This window comes from Lycium ferocissimum, chromosome 2, assembly GCF_029784015.1.
Source record: "Lycium ferocissimum isolate CSIRO_LF1 chromosome 2, AGI_CSIRO_Lferr_CH_V1, whole genome shotgun sequence".
Taxonomy (NCBI): domain Eukaryota; kingdom Viridiplantae; phylum Streptophyta; class Magnoliopsida; order Solanales; family Solanaceae; genus Lycium; species Lycium ferocissimum.
The window spans coordinates 31,128,860-31,145,159 of record NC_081343.1 but is presented as its reverse complement, the minus strand read 5'-3'; the positions used below and the strand labels follow the sequence as shown (position 1 = coordinate 31,145,159).

Sequence of the window (16,300 nt, the reverse complement as noted above, 5' to 3'; positions counted from 1 at the left end):
ATGCAAAGTCCTTTCAAAAGTCGTTAGAACTGTACAAAGGAAAGTCGCGGGACCCACGGACTAGCGTCAACCCAATCCGAGCCCGCCTATGGAAGGTATGGTCATAATATACTACGAAATCTCCTACGAGCATATCGAGGCGATCCGGTTCTGTCTACGAAAGTTATGACCCTTTTTCGACGTAGAACTTTTTAAGAACAAAACTTTTTATGCAACATTTGAAAACCAATTGTTCCAAAGACATAAGGGCCATTATTCAATTATATTACGAATGCCAACGTTACAAAGGTAAATAAGAATCGTAGGCATACTCGGATCGCAAGAATAGAGTTATCCCGAGGCTCGTAAAGCACACCCTACTTATAACTAAGACATGCCAAAAGAAAGAAGGTTAAGCTTTACATACCTCGTCCGCTTCCTAAGCTAATCCAAACTTAAGTCTCGGCTTCTCAAATCTACAATAACATCATTTGGCACCAAACATTAGTCATAAGCGCTTAGAAATCCAATTCTAAGTTAGCATTTCATTTACGTAAATTTGAAAGGCGAAGATTTCCCCTATAAAGTCAACAACCCCGAGAATTTAACTGGCCAAATCTTCAACAACAATACCAACAACCATACTAACAACATCAACAATTAATTCAAAATGCATTCTAACGTCAATAACTCTTTTCTACATAATTCGACAACATTCCATTTATATTCAAATCACCACATACCATTAAGCCAACTTCAATGCTCATACATTCAAATACCAATCCGAAACCATTCAAACAAAACTCAAGAACATTTCAAACAATCCACACAATATTCCAAACGGCCCAACCACTTACCACATTACCCGAAACCTTTCAATTTCCATAGAAACAACAACAACACATTTCTTTCTTCCAAATTCATAAACTACACCAATAATCCATACATTAACAACATCACTTTCATGAATTCAAGAAACTACATTAAAATCGCATTAGCTTCTAAAACAGCCATAAACGTTTACTACTTCAACTTGAATCATTAAACCATCATTTTCATCATAGAATCCATACAACAACAACCAACAATACTAAATAAAAATTTGTTCATCATGTCCTACCAAAACAACCCACTATTCGGCCACACACCAACATCCATATTTTAATGATTCTCAACCATTTCAACACACTACAACAACCAAGCATGCTAAGTAGAATTTAATTCATCATTCCCACACAACATTGCATATACACGGCTCGACCCCCACATGCCATATTTCATGAATTTCATCCATTTTCACATACTACAACATACATAAACCATCCATAACATATAAAAAGAGGATTGAAACTTACCTTCTTCACTTAGTTCTTCAACATGGCTTGGGTTGAGAATTGCAAGAATAAATGGTTTGCTTGCTCTAACAATTACTCCATGTTGTTTAGGACCTTCCAATGAGTTGAAAATCTAGGAGAAATTATTTTTTTGATGGAGATTTTTGGACCTCAAATTTGGGTCTCCATGGCCGAATAGCTCTTCCTTTTTCTCTTCAAGTTTCTACAAGCCTCTAGGTGGTGAAGATGATGAAAAATGAAACAAATTGTCATCTTTTAATTGCATAAATTAATCTTCCATGTGGCCATGGCCCACATCCCCTTTAGCCGGCCACTTGGCCCTTTGTACATGAAATACTAACTTCTTAAAATTCACTTTTAACCCCAAAATTTTCCTTAATATTCCATGCCACAAAATCATGAGCAACTTATGTCTTAAACGAGATCGTGGTTAAAAGTCTCGACTTCGTATCCCGAAATAGTCTTGTCCTTAACTTTCCGCAACTAGCTCGGAATGTCCCGACGTACAAAATACGGGATATAACAACAAGGATGACATCTCAAGCCGGTAACTATGGCAAACTCCTTAATGCCAAAGCAAACCAGCATGCCACAGTAGTTTATCCAAACCTCATCCTTTCTAGTACAAATAATTCTACGATTTAAAAACCCATGCACCATGGTCCTTTGAAACTGTGCATCGATTTCTTCAGGAAAATCTAAATAAAATCCAAGGTATCTAGCACAAAAGAAATCCTCCGACCCCTGCTATTGAAATATGCGCCTAAAATTATCGAAGACCTTGCCCATACTTGATTTGACCACAATATCACTAGTCAAATCATTATTTTCATTCAACAGCATCCTCATGCCGTACTTGTCAATACTGAAACTCTTGACTACCTCGTCAATGGAAGGTCTATTGGGATCTATGCCCATACTACTAGAAGACTCAAAAATATTAGCATCCACATTACTTTTTTTCTATGTTCTTATTTCAGCTAAGGTCGTCGACAAATGATCTGTATTTTCTTCTTCATTATCCTTTTCAGTTTTTCATCTTCTTCATCTTCTTCAGGTACTTCATTTCCATCATTTGCTTCATCTTCTTGTTCTTCTTTACTTTCTTCATTTTCATCTCCTGCTTCTTGGCCATCCTCAGTTTTTTTATCATGCCCAACTCCACAAACTTCTACCTGAGAGGTTTCTTGGGTTTTTTCTCTTTCTGAGGGTTGTTTGTCAGTTTGACTATCAGTTTGACTATCTCTTTCCTCTACATTTGCTGATTCAGAAATAACATTTGCTAAGACAAAGAAGCTCCTCTAATGATGTTTGTACCCTAGCTTTTTTACTATCTCTATGACGCTCAGTTGATTCTCTCCTTTTCTTTTGCTTGGAGACATTTTATCTACACACACGAGATAAACGAAAAACAATTTCAATTGAGTGCATCATTCAAAGTAAACAGGGAAAAAGAAGTGCAGCAGTTGATCAAACAAAATACAACAAGTAACAGGATTTTCCAACAACTGAACAATCTGTTGCAACAAATGATGAAGATGTTGCAACAGGTGAATAAGTTGTTGCAGAAATTGAATCAGTTGTTACAGCAGATGCTTCAGCTGTTGGAAAAAAATAAAACAGTTGCAACACCTCAAAGATCAACCTTAGCAACTTTTTTGATTTTTTACAACAACTTGTGAATATGTTGCAACAATTGCTTCAGTTGCTACAAAAACCTCAACAAATGTTTTGATTTTACCCAACAGCTAAGGAATTTGTTGCCCCAAGTTCATCAGCTCTTGGATAAAATCCAAACTTTTCCTAAACCATACCATACCAGGATAACAACACCAACAACAGTTATTTCACTACAAACACACAACTATCACAAGTTAAACAAAATACACCAAATAGAGGTTCAGTAACTGTTTTGATTTTATCCAACAACTAAGCAATCTGTAGCCCTCAAGTTCATCAATTGTTGGATAAAATCCAAACTTTCCCTAAACCATACCATACCAGGACGACAACAAAGAAAAACATCTATTTCACTATAAAAAAACAACTATCACAATTTAAACAAAATACACCAAATAGGGGTTTTTTAAGTATGCAACCTCAGCAGATGTTTGCAACTGTCAAACAAGTGTTGAAGTTGTTGCAACAACTTACTCAGTTGTTGGACAAAATCAACAAAATTGCAAGCCCTTTTTTCGAAACCCTAAGGAGAAAAAGAACAAAAATAGTACCAAAAATCATAATTTCACAACCACATACACTATTTACAAACACACAAACCCCAACAAGTGAAACAATACCCCCAAATAAGGGTTTCACTAGCATGGAACAATAAAATAAACAACATTAAAGACAAACCTATATTCTTCTTCTTCTTCTTCTTTAACCAAAATCATCATTTGCAGTCATTGATTTCAAAATTGTAATTTTTTCCCTTGAGTCACTAATGGATGAGCAGTAGTGAAAGAGAAAGGAGAAAATTGTTACTTGAGAAGTTGCAGAAATGGCGAGAGAGAAGTTGGAGAAGTCGAGGAGCAGCAACAACAACCACAACAACAATGGATCTTTACTCTGAGAGGATGGAGAAGAGAGGAGGGAGAGAGACGATTTTCTGATGGATTTTTTTTTTTGAAATAAGAAGTGGGGTTCGTGGGGGTTGGGTTGGGGTTAAAAGAGAAGAGAATTAAAAGGGGGGCTATTTTGTACTTTGGAAAAGTTTAATAAGTTTTAAAAATTATAATTCAGACCCCATTTAACTTAATCACATATTTAAGTGGAGTTTGACCTTGGCTGGTCAAACTTGTCACCTTTTCTAATTAGTGGACTTGAAAGGTATCTTTAGTTTATTTTTCTCGTCTATTTACAAAAAGTGAAAGTAGAAATATAATTAGTAATGTTAACTAAAGCTCTCCCTTGTGCTTCACGCTGACTTGTTGCAGTAGTAGTTAGACGACGACATGGAGGACCTTCATTATCTCTGGTTAACATTTTTTGAACCGGTGATGGTAGCTCCCAAAATATCAAAACTTTATCCCCGAATTCGCTATTAGCTGCAATACTAGCTAATTTATCCACTGCCATTTTAAGCTTCATGATTTGAGGGTCATCCAATCTGTTGATCAAGAACCTGCAAGCATCCATAATAGGTGAGTGACAATGCCACTCAAGGCACCAATTTTTCCAGAAACGCCATGTGTATTAAGCTTACACATACCTGGGGTGGTGGCTGCCACTTAATATACATAGCTAGCATATTTGTTTGTCACTAGTATCTACCTCTATTTCCTATTTGTTTCTGGAATTGAAATTGAAAGAATATCTTAAAGAATAATGAGCTCCTTTCTAATTTTTTTGGTCTTTGAAATGAATTTTTCATTGAAGAATTGCAAAAGAGGCCCAAAAAGAAAATAAGAAAACAAAGAAGAGCGAACAAATGTATTAGGCCAGAAAAAAGACAGGAAGTTGGAGAAGAAAAGTAGGAGAAATGATGAGTGATAGGGTAAAAATGTCATTTGCTTTTTTTATAAAATAAAATGAGGTTTTTTTTTATCGTAAGATATTCTAAAACAGGGATAAATAGAAAATAACAAGCGCGCGTGGGGACAACTAAGAAATTAATTGGGGTGTTCCCTAAGGGACTGGTATTCATTTTTTTTTTTTCGTTTTTACATATGTTGAAAACATAGGTATGTTTGGGTTATGGCAAAGTAAATGACATATGTGCCCTTGTAATAGAAATCGACATATCGCAAGCTTCCGGAACAGGTTATGGTCCGAGTCAATTGAAAACTTGTGATGATATGGTACGGTTTGTAACTAATTTAGCATGTCAGCTAGGTCGAATATAGCTTGAAGTCATACAATCTGTCATGACTTTCATGCCACAAATTCTAAAATGTATTTTTTTTTTCTTTATAGCTTTGAAATCATAAAAGAGAGGTATAATAAGTGAAACATAATAAAAATAATTGAGAGATGTATCACAATTGAGATGGAATAAATATAGGAGAGGCACAAAAAATTTAGATGAAGTACCATAGGTGAAAAGTTGGCGGAACTAGGATTTTCATTAAGAGGTGTCAAAAAATTATAAGTAGGTTGCAAGTTAGGATCAAACTTGCTACCTTAGAGAATTTTGCAACCCCTTAACTGTTGTGCTGAACCTTCAGCTTATGTCAAGAGGCGTCAACATTGGTATTTATACTTATAAAACTAAATTTGACCTATCTATACAATACAATTTTTGCGAAGAGATATCGCTTTACACCCCTCGGTCAAGGTAGCTCCGTCCCTGCTGGTATGATTTGTGAGTAATCCAACATGACATCTACATTGACTATAGCATGATGTCGTTCTATCATGAATTGTATACCACATTCATAATGTATTGTTTTCCTCTTTTTTGTTTTTGTAGCATTTGATCATGATGATGGTATGTTTTGTGAGTATTCAAACAGGACAATTAAATTGTATACAACACGAGGTCATATTGATTTGTCATGACTTAGATGTCAATTTTATCGATTTTGATTCCTCTTGTTCAACTTAAGAATATTTTCGTCTGGAAATTTTCTATTAAACTAAAAAAGACTATTTCTACAAAAATATTAAAAGTGAATATAATATATATATATATATATATTGAAATAACAATGCCAAAAGTAGAGTCCGGAACAAAAATGACTCAATAAAAAACCAAGTGAATCAAAATACCCCAACAAAAAAAAAAGTTACAAACTACCTTTAGCGCAGTAAAATACTGCGCTAAAGCAGTTCACGGAGACGGAGCCGTTAACTACTTTAGCGCAGTATTTTACTGCGCTAAAGATTTTTTTTTTTTTTTTTGCATAACGCACTATTTTACTGCGCTATAGCTAACACTGAAAAAAAAATTTGGTAAACTTTTTTTTTTTTTTTTGAAAAAACTTAGTGTTTTTTTCATACTTTGACCAACGATTAGTCGTGTGTCAAGACTCCGAAACGTTAATATTTTATATAGAACCTGATATTTTTTTGCGTATAATAATGTAGGCCCGATACATCAAGGATACATAGACGTTCGGATAGTCGGTTTAGGGGTTGAAAAGGTGCCGAAGTAAGTTTTGTTTGAAAAAACTTAGTGTTTTTTCCGTACTTTGACCACCGATTAGTCGTGTGTCAAGACTCCGAAACGTCAATATTTTATATAGAACCTCGATATTTTTTTCTCGCGTACAATAATGTAGGCCCAATACATCAAGGATACGTAGACGTTCGGATAGTCATTTTAGGGGTTGAAAAGGTCTTAGAAGTAAGTTTTGTTTGAAAAAATTCTTGTTTTTTCCATACTTTGACCAACGATTAGTCGTGTGTCAAGACTCCAAAACGTCAATATTTTATATAGAAGCCGATATTTTTTCTCGCGTACAATAATGTAGGCCCAATACATCAAGGATACGTAGACGTTTGGATAGTCATTTTAGGGGTTGAAAAGGTGCCCGAAGTAAGTTTTGTTTGAAAAAATTTACTGTTTTTTCCATACTTTGACCAACGATTAGTCGTGTGTCAAGACTCCGAAACGTCAATATTTTATATAGAACCTGATATTTTTTTCTGCGTACTATAATGTAGGCTCAATACATCAAGGATACGTAAACGTTCGGATCGTCGTTTTAGGGGTTGAAAAGGTGCCCGAAGTAAAATATTGACGTTTCGGAGTCTTGACACACGACTAATCGGTAGTCAAAGTATGAAAAAAACACTAAGTTTTTTCAAACAAAAAAAAAAAGTTTACCAATTTTTTTTTCTCAGTGCTAGCTATAGCACAGTAAAATACTGCGCTATGCAAAAAAAAAATAATCTTTAGCGCAGTAAAATATTGCGCTAAAGCAGTTAACGGCTCCGTCTCCATGAACTGCTTTAGCGCAGTATTTTACTGCGCTAAAGGTAGTTTTGTAACTTTTTTTGTTGGGATATTTTAATTCACTTGATTTTTTATTGAGTCATTTTTGTTAGGATTCCCAAAAGTATCCCTGTGTGCAATTCACCCATGACAACTCATGCAATTTCCCGAAAATTCTGACAGCACTAACCCGTGTCCAGTCGTCCACCTTGCATCCTGGGGCGCGTACACGCTATTCCAAATCCTCTTCCCCCCGCTCCTTCCTTTTTCTGTCGCCATTTCAACAAGCTTAACTTCCCTTTCACTCCACCATTTCCTTCTTATCACCCAATTAATCATCTCATCTTATTCTAAACCATTTCTTTAACCGATTAATCTCAGCGTAAATCCAACCCCTAATTCTGTAAACATGCATAACGGCGACGTTAGCTCTTCCTATTACCAATATTACCAACCTCACTTACAGAACCCAAACCCTAGCTCTACTCCGTCCGATCATCCCTACAATCCCGTACAATACGCCTCCGCTCCTCCTGAGCCGTCCGATCAACAACAACAACCTTACACTTTCCCTCACCTTCATGCTCCTCACCCCAATTATTACCCTTATGATCAAAATCAAATCCCTGTGAATTACGATTATAGCACCCAAAATCCTCCTAATTATGATTCATCGTATTCGTCTGCTCCTCATAATGGCTTATATGGTGACCAAGGTTGTTATGATTCGGGTATTTATAAATATAATGGTAGGAAAGATGAATTGTACAGTGACAGTCGACCCGAGTCGAATAAAGGGCCAGTGATGTTTGATGATTATGGTAGGCCTATGAATATTCAAAATGAGAGGGAGGAGAATAATAAAGGATATGAGAGTAGTCGTAAAATTGTGAAAGCGATACCAAAAATGGAGGAACAACAGGATGTTAGTGCTGGTGTGTTGAAGTTTCGCGTTAAACTTTTATCAGAAGGAATTGGTCAGAGCGACATGGATGTACTTTGTCAGGTTAGAATGTTAGTAGCATTATTGGTGTTTGAAAGGAAAAATAATTGCAGTTTCAAGTTATAACTTGGCCTGCTTCAATCAATCAATTAATCAACTAGGCCTCAAGTGCAAACTAGTTTGAGTCGGCTATATGAATCTTCTGTATCTACTTACTCTCTCCGTTTCAATTTGTTTGTCTGGTTTTGACTTGACACGGAGTTTAAGAAAGTAAAGACTTTTGAGGATTTCTTAATTCAATTAATTTATATATCAATCAGAAAAGCGAAGAGAGTTCCATTACATAATGATTGTTGAGCTAATCAATATCAAATATGAAAGGGAAATCGTTAAATTATTCAATTAGGTAATAATTTAAGAATAATTGAATTCTTTTTTCAAGTTGATTCAAATTATTCTAACGTTTTAATCTTGTGCTCTTAGATATGTGGAATGTACCAATATGTCCTTAAATCTTGTGGTCTTAAACATGCCATGTGGAAAGTTGGAACTAAAGAGTTGCCAAATTAGGAAAGAGACTTTCTTTTCGAAATGGACTAAAAAGGAAAATTAGACAAACAAATTGAAACAGAGGGAGTAGCATTGTTGGTGTTTGCAGAACTTTGATAAGCTTGAAAAGGAAAATAATTGCTGATTGAAGTTATAATTTGGGCTGCTTTAATCAATTAATCAATCAATCAATAAATCAGCTAGGCCACAATTACAAACTAGTTTGAGTCGGTTGTATGAATCCTCTGTATATACTTAGTATTTAGGAACTCATTATGTTTTAACTATTTTTATATTGACTATCAGCTTATTTCTACTCCACTATTTTTTGGGACTGGCTATGCTTTGGCCTGCCTATCACTGTTAATTCATTTATTTACCAGTTCGCCAATTATAAATTCTATTATAAATTCTAAGTTTTGCATTGAAATTCAAATTCAGATTGGTCTAGATGGAATTCACATACTTGATCCCGCTACGAGCCGAACTTTGAGAATATATTTACTTGAGAATGTGAAAAGATGCGAGGTAAGCTTGTCATTTTGGTTGTATTCTGGTATACGTTATGTCATTTGCAGACAAGATGATGAAATAAGTTCATTTGTTATCCTTTCTCTGTCAGGTGTTGGATTCATATATATTTGCATTTTGGGCCAAAAACTCGGTTGACATGGAACCTAGACGAATCAGGCTGAAATCAAATAGCTATACTGTGAACAATATCCTGGACACTGTGACAGCCGCAAGTATTCAGGTGAAAAGATCTCTTACTCTTTAAAATTTGATCTCATCCCTCTGTATGTTCGTGTTTGATAAATCTTCCTTGGAATCGCTACATATAAGTTTAACCCCTGCAGTAGTGGAATGTGTTGAGTTACACAAGTTGTAGTCTTCTTTATCTGACTTAATATCCTTCTTTTGTTTGGCATAAACGTAATCCTGCTAAGGGATGTCTGACCTGTTGTCTTACTGGTGTTAGAACTTATATGTTGCTCTCAGGGCATGTAGTTCATGCCAGAAAACTAACACAAAATGCATAGGCATTTGCTGTTTTTTCACACACTAATAACTTTGGAGGTAAGACATTAAGTGCCCTTTAGTTTCTTTTTCCCGTCATGGAAGGTTTATGTTATTTGGTTTTATCCACCATTTGTGCTAAAAGAAGTCTTAGTCCATATCAGTGACGTGAGCTTTTAAATCCAAGAGGTGTATGGGTTTAGCTACTTATTTGGGGATAAAGAATTCTGGAGGATAGAGGCGGCTAGGCTCTAATTGGTTGTGGAACAGATGGAGAGATTGTTCCGTGTTGAGGTGAAGTGAGGGAGGGGTACAGGAGAGTGAGGACTAGGAAGGAGGGAATTATGGGGGGGATGAAAGGAGAATTGATGGTTAATCTTTTGCCTGTTAGTATTTGGCAGCTTACAGCATGAAGATACTCAACAGGATAGCTAATTTAATTGGAGAGCAACATGGGGAACGGGCTATTTGATTGGTTCGGGATTGAGTTGTTCCTGATTTGAGGTTTTGATATCAAGTTTAGGCTTGCCAAGTAGGTAGGAGCTTGAGTGGTTTATTGTAGAAAGAGGTAACAAAAGAAGATGCGGCAGTTCCAAATTTGGAAAAGAATTATGCGCAGATACACGTAGAAACGAAAATTGAATGGAGTATATGAGATCACAAAGCAACAAGGATAGTTGGATTGCTGTATGGCCATTAATGGAATGACATCATTTTTAGGGGTGGAGAGCGCAAGAAAGTTTATTCAAGAGAAAAGACTGGCTAAATGAGCCCAACATGAATTAGCACAAATATGTTAGGAGATCTGAAATCAGGACCCATTAATGGGGCTTGTGGAAACAAAAAAGTGTAAACGAATTGAAAGTATCCTAATTTTCTTATCATCATTATGGGAAAATTGCTAGGCCTTTATGCTTGGCCAGTAACATGGCATTGGAAAAGCACAAGAGATTTGGTCCCATCAACAGAAAGGAGGTTGTGATTGACTACAAAGTGTTTTCTTTAACTTGCTATGGACATGCGAATTTGTTGCAGTAGGGATGGCAAATTTACTAACCCATAATTTTCTGCATCCCTACTATTAGCGAGTTGTGGATGGGGATCGACTAAGTGACCACCTTGTCCATCCCTCCATATCTTTGAAATACCTTTGAAGGTTACTTCAATTTTATTTTCACTTGTAATAGATATTACTTTCCTTGCTGGTACTCTGTGATTAATTGGGATATTTTTGGATATGTATGACTTTGGGATTTAATTGGAGAACTTAGGTATGTCTTACGGGTAACAGTAGAGGACAGTAGTGATGCAAGTGACTTTGGGTCAAGATATTCCTACCCGCAGAGGATGCAGATAGGTGGAAGGCTTGCAAACCCCTCCCCTCCCCCCCCAAAAAAAAAAAAAAAAAAACCCAACCCACCCCAACCAAGCAAAACAAAGAGCCACAGTCATCACCATCTTGGTTTTTTTTGGGAGGGTGTAGAACTTGTACTTTTCATGTTGGGTCAATTCGACATGTCAAAATAGGTTAAAGTGGAGGTTATAATTTTAGCCAGTTTTGTTAGCTGTTTAAGGTTTTATCCTGTATTCACACAGCAGTAGACTGAAGGCTTCAGGTTGGATTTAGCGTATCCACTTACATTAGCATTTCCATTAGATTTGTAGCCTTCAAGTCATCAACTGAAGCAACCACTATAAGCAACTATGAGCTTAATGGATTAATTGTTCTCCTTATCGTGCATATCAAGTTTAGCTGGTGTTCCTACTCTTCTCCAGATACTGCTCACTTAAACTGTAGGATACAATTGAAATTGTTTTTTTTTTCTATCTATTCTCTTTGCTTTCAACAAGATATCTAGATACAATGCTCCTCTAAATACTTGACTAGTATAACCATGTACACATGCTTCTATTATGGAACTCAGATCAAGGAGATGGGCGAGAGTAATAAACCTTCAGATTCAATCAAGGGATCTGATCAAGCTGCTGAGAAGAAGAAAGGTTTTGCTGATTTGATGAAGTTGATGAGACCACTCAATGAAGAGAAAGAATTCTGGGTTAGATTTATGATCAACAATTGCATTAATTTAGTGGTCGTCCTTTCCATTATTTTCTGTTGAATTGACTACTGCAAGTAACTCTTACAAATTTGTGGCTCTATTTTGCCGAATTATTCTCGTATAGGTTCCTGATGAAGCAGTTTGCAAGTGCACTTCTTGTGCGACAGATTTTAGTGCTTTCAATAGAAAGGTACATTTATTTTGAACAATGGTGTAAATGTCACTTTTTCGTATTTCATGTTTTAATTTTATTTTTTTAATCTCATTTCTTCTTTAAATCTGTATCAGCACCACTGCAGGAATTGTGGGGATATTTTCTGTGACAAGTGCACACAAGGTAGAGTTGCCCTCACTGCGGATGAAGATGCACAGCCAGTTCGAGTTTGTGACCGATGCATGGTATGCCCACATAAAATAACGGGTTAATTGCAGGTTTATGGTTTTCTTTTATAAAGATGTTAACTGTGACTTATTTTTTAAAATTAATGGGATGTTAAATGTGACTTTCCATGCTTATATTTCTAAGGTGATGGCACACTGTATTTGTTCAGATGAAGTTTGACTAGAAAAATGTTGTATACACTTTTCACCTCAGCTTTTCACTCACTGGTAAAAGTAGACACACACTTATTCCAGATGATTTACACCCTTTTCTAGCACTTGGGATTTTTAGCTATTGTTTGCCAAATCCTTTTACCATATTTTAATTTTTTTGGCACGAGATCTCAATTGTTCTGATTGATATAACTTTTGCACTTCTCTTATCTGGAAGCTTGGATGGGAGCTTTTTATGGTGTTGGTAGTTGCAACCAAAGAGTCAATTATGCTCCCTTACAGGAAAAAAATTATAAAAAGTAAAAACTTTCGTCCTACTGAACAAGCTTTATTTTGGGATTTTCTCCCATAAAATCGACCTTAATAATATATCATTCAGCTCTAAATCTTCTAACCTCACCCTTAAGTTTGTCAGAGTGTGAGATTGGTTTGAAGCAACACAAGTGCAATTACTACCTGTAAAAAGTGACGGTGAACTAGATCTGATAGGAGAGTGATAGGGGAACAAATTGAATAGAAGTGGAACCGGGAAAACTTGTGGATTAGGTGCACGAGAAAATGCTTTAGGGAAAAGGGGACATAAGGAAATCATGGAATCTCGCTGGAGCTCACTGTTTCATGCTTGAGGGATATAGATAGATGAAGTGGTTTAACACCATGAGCAGCTGCAAAGACACTTTCCTCTTCAAAAGCTACTAAATGTTTTAATAACTGAAAATTTTCTGCCAAAACCCCAATTAAATGTAGAAAAGATTGGAAATCTAATCTTTATCAAAAAGAAAGGGGAGATCTAATGCTCCAACTACATAATTGAGCCTATTAAGGAAATAGCGCAAGATAAAAGCACTGCAAGTGTTCCATCTATTTGGAAACATTGAAGAACATAGTATTTAATTATTCTGAACAGAAAGCTGCTGTTGCTTATTAAAGATACTACCACATGGGAATTTTAATTGGTGACATATGATCACACATTGCCCTAGGGGTAGTGATTATTTGCTTTTTCATTATTGCATCTTCTATCATCTGGCTAAAGAATAGGACTATTTAATTTTAAAAGGAGGGCATTAAACCTATCAACATTTTTTGGACAAGAACCTTTCAACAGTCTAATGAAACTATGGACTCTTAATTTCTGATGGTTACTGTATTCTAAAGCTTTTCAGTCCTTCATGACAGTGTCTTTCAACATTTACATTCTTTTATCTGTTATTTTGTTCAACATGTTGATCTTCCGCATTTTGCTTTCCTTTGTGATCTTTATTGGTTGCAGTAGTCTTGAAGGCTTGAAGCAGTATTTCATAAGATGTAATAAGATTGAACTTTCCTCATTTTGCAGGCAGAGGTAACTCAGAGACTCAGCAATTCTACGGAAGCAGTGACAAAAGTTGCTGCATTGCGAAGTCATGAGGACCTTACGAGAAAACTCAAGGTGAATACTGACTTCCTAGGTTCTTTAAATTATTTATCAGGACTGTTCAGAATTTTGTTTAGATAGATCATTGGAAGTGTATCTTGAAAGTCAATACTGATTATCTTGTGTCCACAATTATGGAAGTTACATTACTTTGAACATTTGTTGATGTATAACAATTTTGAGATGAGCAGTTGGATAAGTGAATTGGATAGAGAACATGTAAGCAAACAAAAAATCATAACTCTTTGCTACTTTAAATTCGTGATGTGCTTTATAAAGCTTCTGGTTAGGGTTGGCATGTATTTTATCAATGGATTATAAGTTCTTTTTCTTTTAATGTTCTATTTTCCTTCTATATTTGGCCAATGTGTTATGTGTCCCTACTTTAAATTTTTCTATTGCATCTTCATCAGCATATACTAATTTCAACAATTGAAATTCATAAACAGGAGGAGATGGACAAAAACCGCAAGACCTCGACAGGTAGTATCCATGGCTGAAAACGGTTTCTTATTTAATTGGCTTGAAAATACACATGTTTAGAATGATTGCTATCTGGAAATGGCATGCAAACCTTTCTATGGCTATTACAAGTTGGAGAATGTTTTCTCTTGGAGCTGATGGTGTATCATTTTCAGGTCTTAGTTCTCAAGCATCTAAGGGGATGAGAGAGGTAGAGTGTCCAACTTGCACGGTCCATTTGCAGGTTCAGTACCATAGACCATGCTTTTGTCTTCTTATGTTTGTGCCCTATCCTGAAAAACCTTTTCGATTCTGTTAACCCAAGAATATACTGCTCCTGTGGATGAATTTTATATGGATTTCACTTTGCAGGTTGAAGTGCCAGCTTCTGGATCAGAAACTATAGAGTGCAGCGTCTGCCAGCATCCGTTCCTTGTTAGTGCCCATTGATCTGCAGAGTTTGCTTTTGTAATATTCCTGTACTAAAAGCCATTGTGATTGTCCTATAACTTATAGTTTTCAAACGCTATTATGGCCTTTATGAGTGAGATTTGCATTATTCTCTCTTTCCAGAATGTTGATTCTTGTACAAAAACGGTTACAGTTGTACATCTGTATAGTACTTAATTCGGTTTGGGAAGTAATATAATCTTAGAAACATATTGATATGTTGATAGATGCCAAGGGGCATGCAAGCCAAAATGTTAAGTTCATTGTACAATCCAGATTTTTCCTTGTAATCTTTTCTATACTTTGGATTATTGCTATAGATCTTAGTAACGTTTATAATTAGCATAGACGCTCAACGGTATGGAGTTCAGATGAATCAAAACTCTAAACCTTCAATTGACTGGCCGAAAGAACAGTACATGAGCCAAGAACTTTTTGTAGAGGTCCTGATGATTTGCTTGCACATAAAAGCCGTGAAAGCTAGTATATCTCTATTCAATCAGGCATGTTAATGTAGTTTACAAAGAAATACCATTTGCATTACGAAATCGTTTCATCTAGTTTTTTGACCTGGCATATTGCTTTTGGAATTTCATCAACTGATAAACTTTGCTTAGTGAGAATTGATGCTTGCATACAGGCATCTAAGATGAGCACCTTTAATTGTTATAAATCATCACCATTATTTTTTCCATATCAAATGAGTTCACTCGCATATGGTGATTGGTTACTTCTAGTGATTTTTTAAAATCAAAATCTCCTTAATAATAGGAATACAAGTCTCAGGTTACTTTCGTTTTAACAAAATTAATTTCAAACGTAAGTGTTACTTTTACAATTTCCTTAAGTTCAATAATTTGATTCAAGTTCTACATCCACCTGACCATCAGTTTTCCTGTTTCGAGTAGATAAAGAAGTTAATTAACAAATCAACACTTTAATAAATTTATGTATAAAAATGAATAATTTTCAGTTTAACATATTGAGAGTAACACATTCATATTCCACGATAATACGACTTTCATATATTGTAGTATTACCCCTACTACACTTGCTTGAGAAGGTTTCAACTGAGAATTTTTCTTGCTGAGTTAATTTCTATGCGGCAAAATATATTTTCATAAGTAAGCTGCGCTGAATCTCTTTGTCCATTTTATGGGACACTGTTTACCATCTAGCCTGTTAAAAAAATAAAAATAAATTATAGTTAAAAATAATTTAATCTTAATTCTCATTGTTATGCTTCATGTTATGCTTTGATAGCCATATAAATAGGGGCGAATTTGTACATTAATTTTTAGGCACATGCACACATTGTCTCGCCGCAATATTAGCTATTATATGTAGATATTTTCTAAAATCAGTGTAATATTATATGTTGGAACCCATGCTACAAAAAGGCTAGATAGTGCACTTGGTTGAAGGTTGAGTTATTTACCTAGAGAACTAGGGATCAATTCCCAGTTAATACAAATCCCATTGCACGTATAAGATCATAAATTTCAAAAGTCAATTTTTTTCCCTAGACATCGTACTCAATCAAACAACCGCCATATAAATTGAAACATTATATCATATTATCTATCTACATTATATTAAAAGCATGAACTCCAAAACTTAAAAGTTAAATTA

At 35.5% G+C, this 16,300-nt stretch overlaps 1 protein-coding gene across 1 annotated transcript; it reads left to right on the top strand.

The window, feature by feature from the left end:
- The first annotated feature begins 7,364 nt into the window (after window positions 1-7,364).
- On the top strand, window positions 7,365-14,886 carry LOC132034803 (protein FREE1-like). Its single transcript, XM_059425160.1, has 10 exons — window positions 7,365-8,221; window positions 9,149-9,235; window positions 9,330-9,461; window positions 11,650-11,781; window positions 11,909-11,974; window positions 12,073-12,183; window positions 13,679-13,771; window positions 14,206-14,239; window positions 14,395-14,462; window positions 14,591-14,886. Exons 1-10 carry the CDS (start codon window positions 7,625-7,627, stop codon window positions 14,666-14,668), a joined length of 1,398 nt encoding a protein of 465 aa, XP_059281143.1. The 5' UTR covers window positions 7,365-7,624; the 3' UTR covers window positions 14,669-14,886.
- Window positions 14,887-16,300: the final 1,414 nt, after the last annotated feature.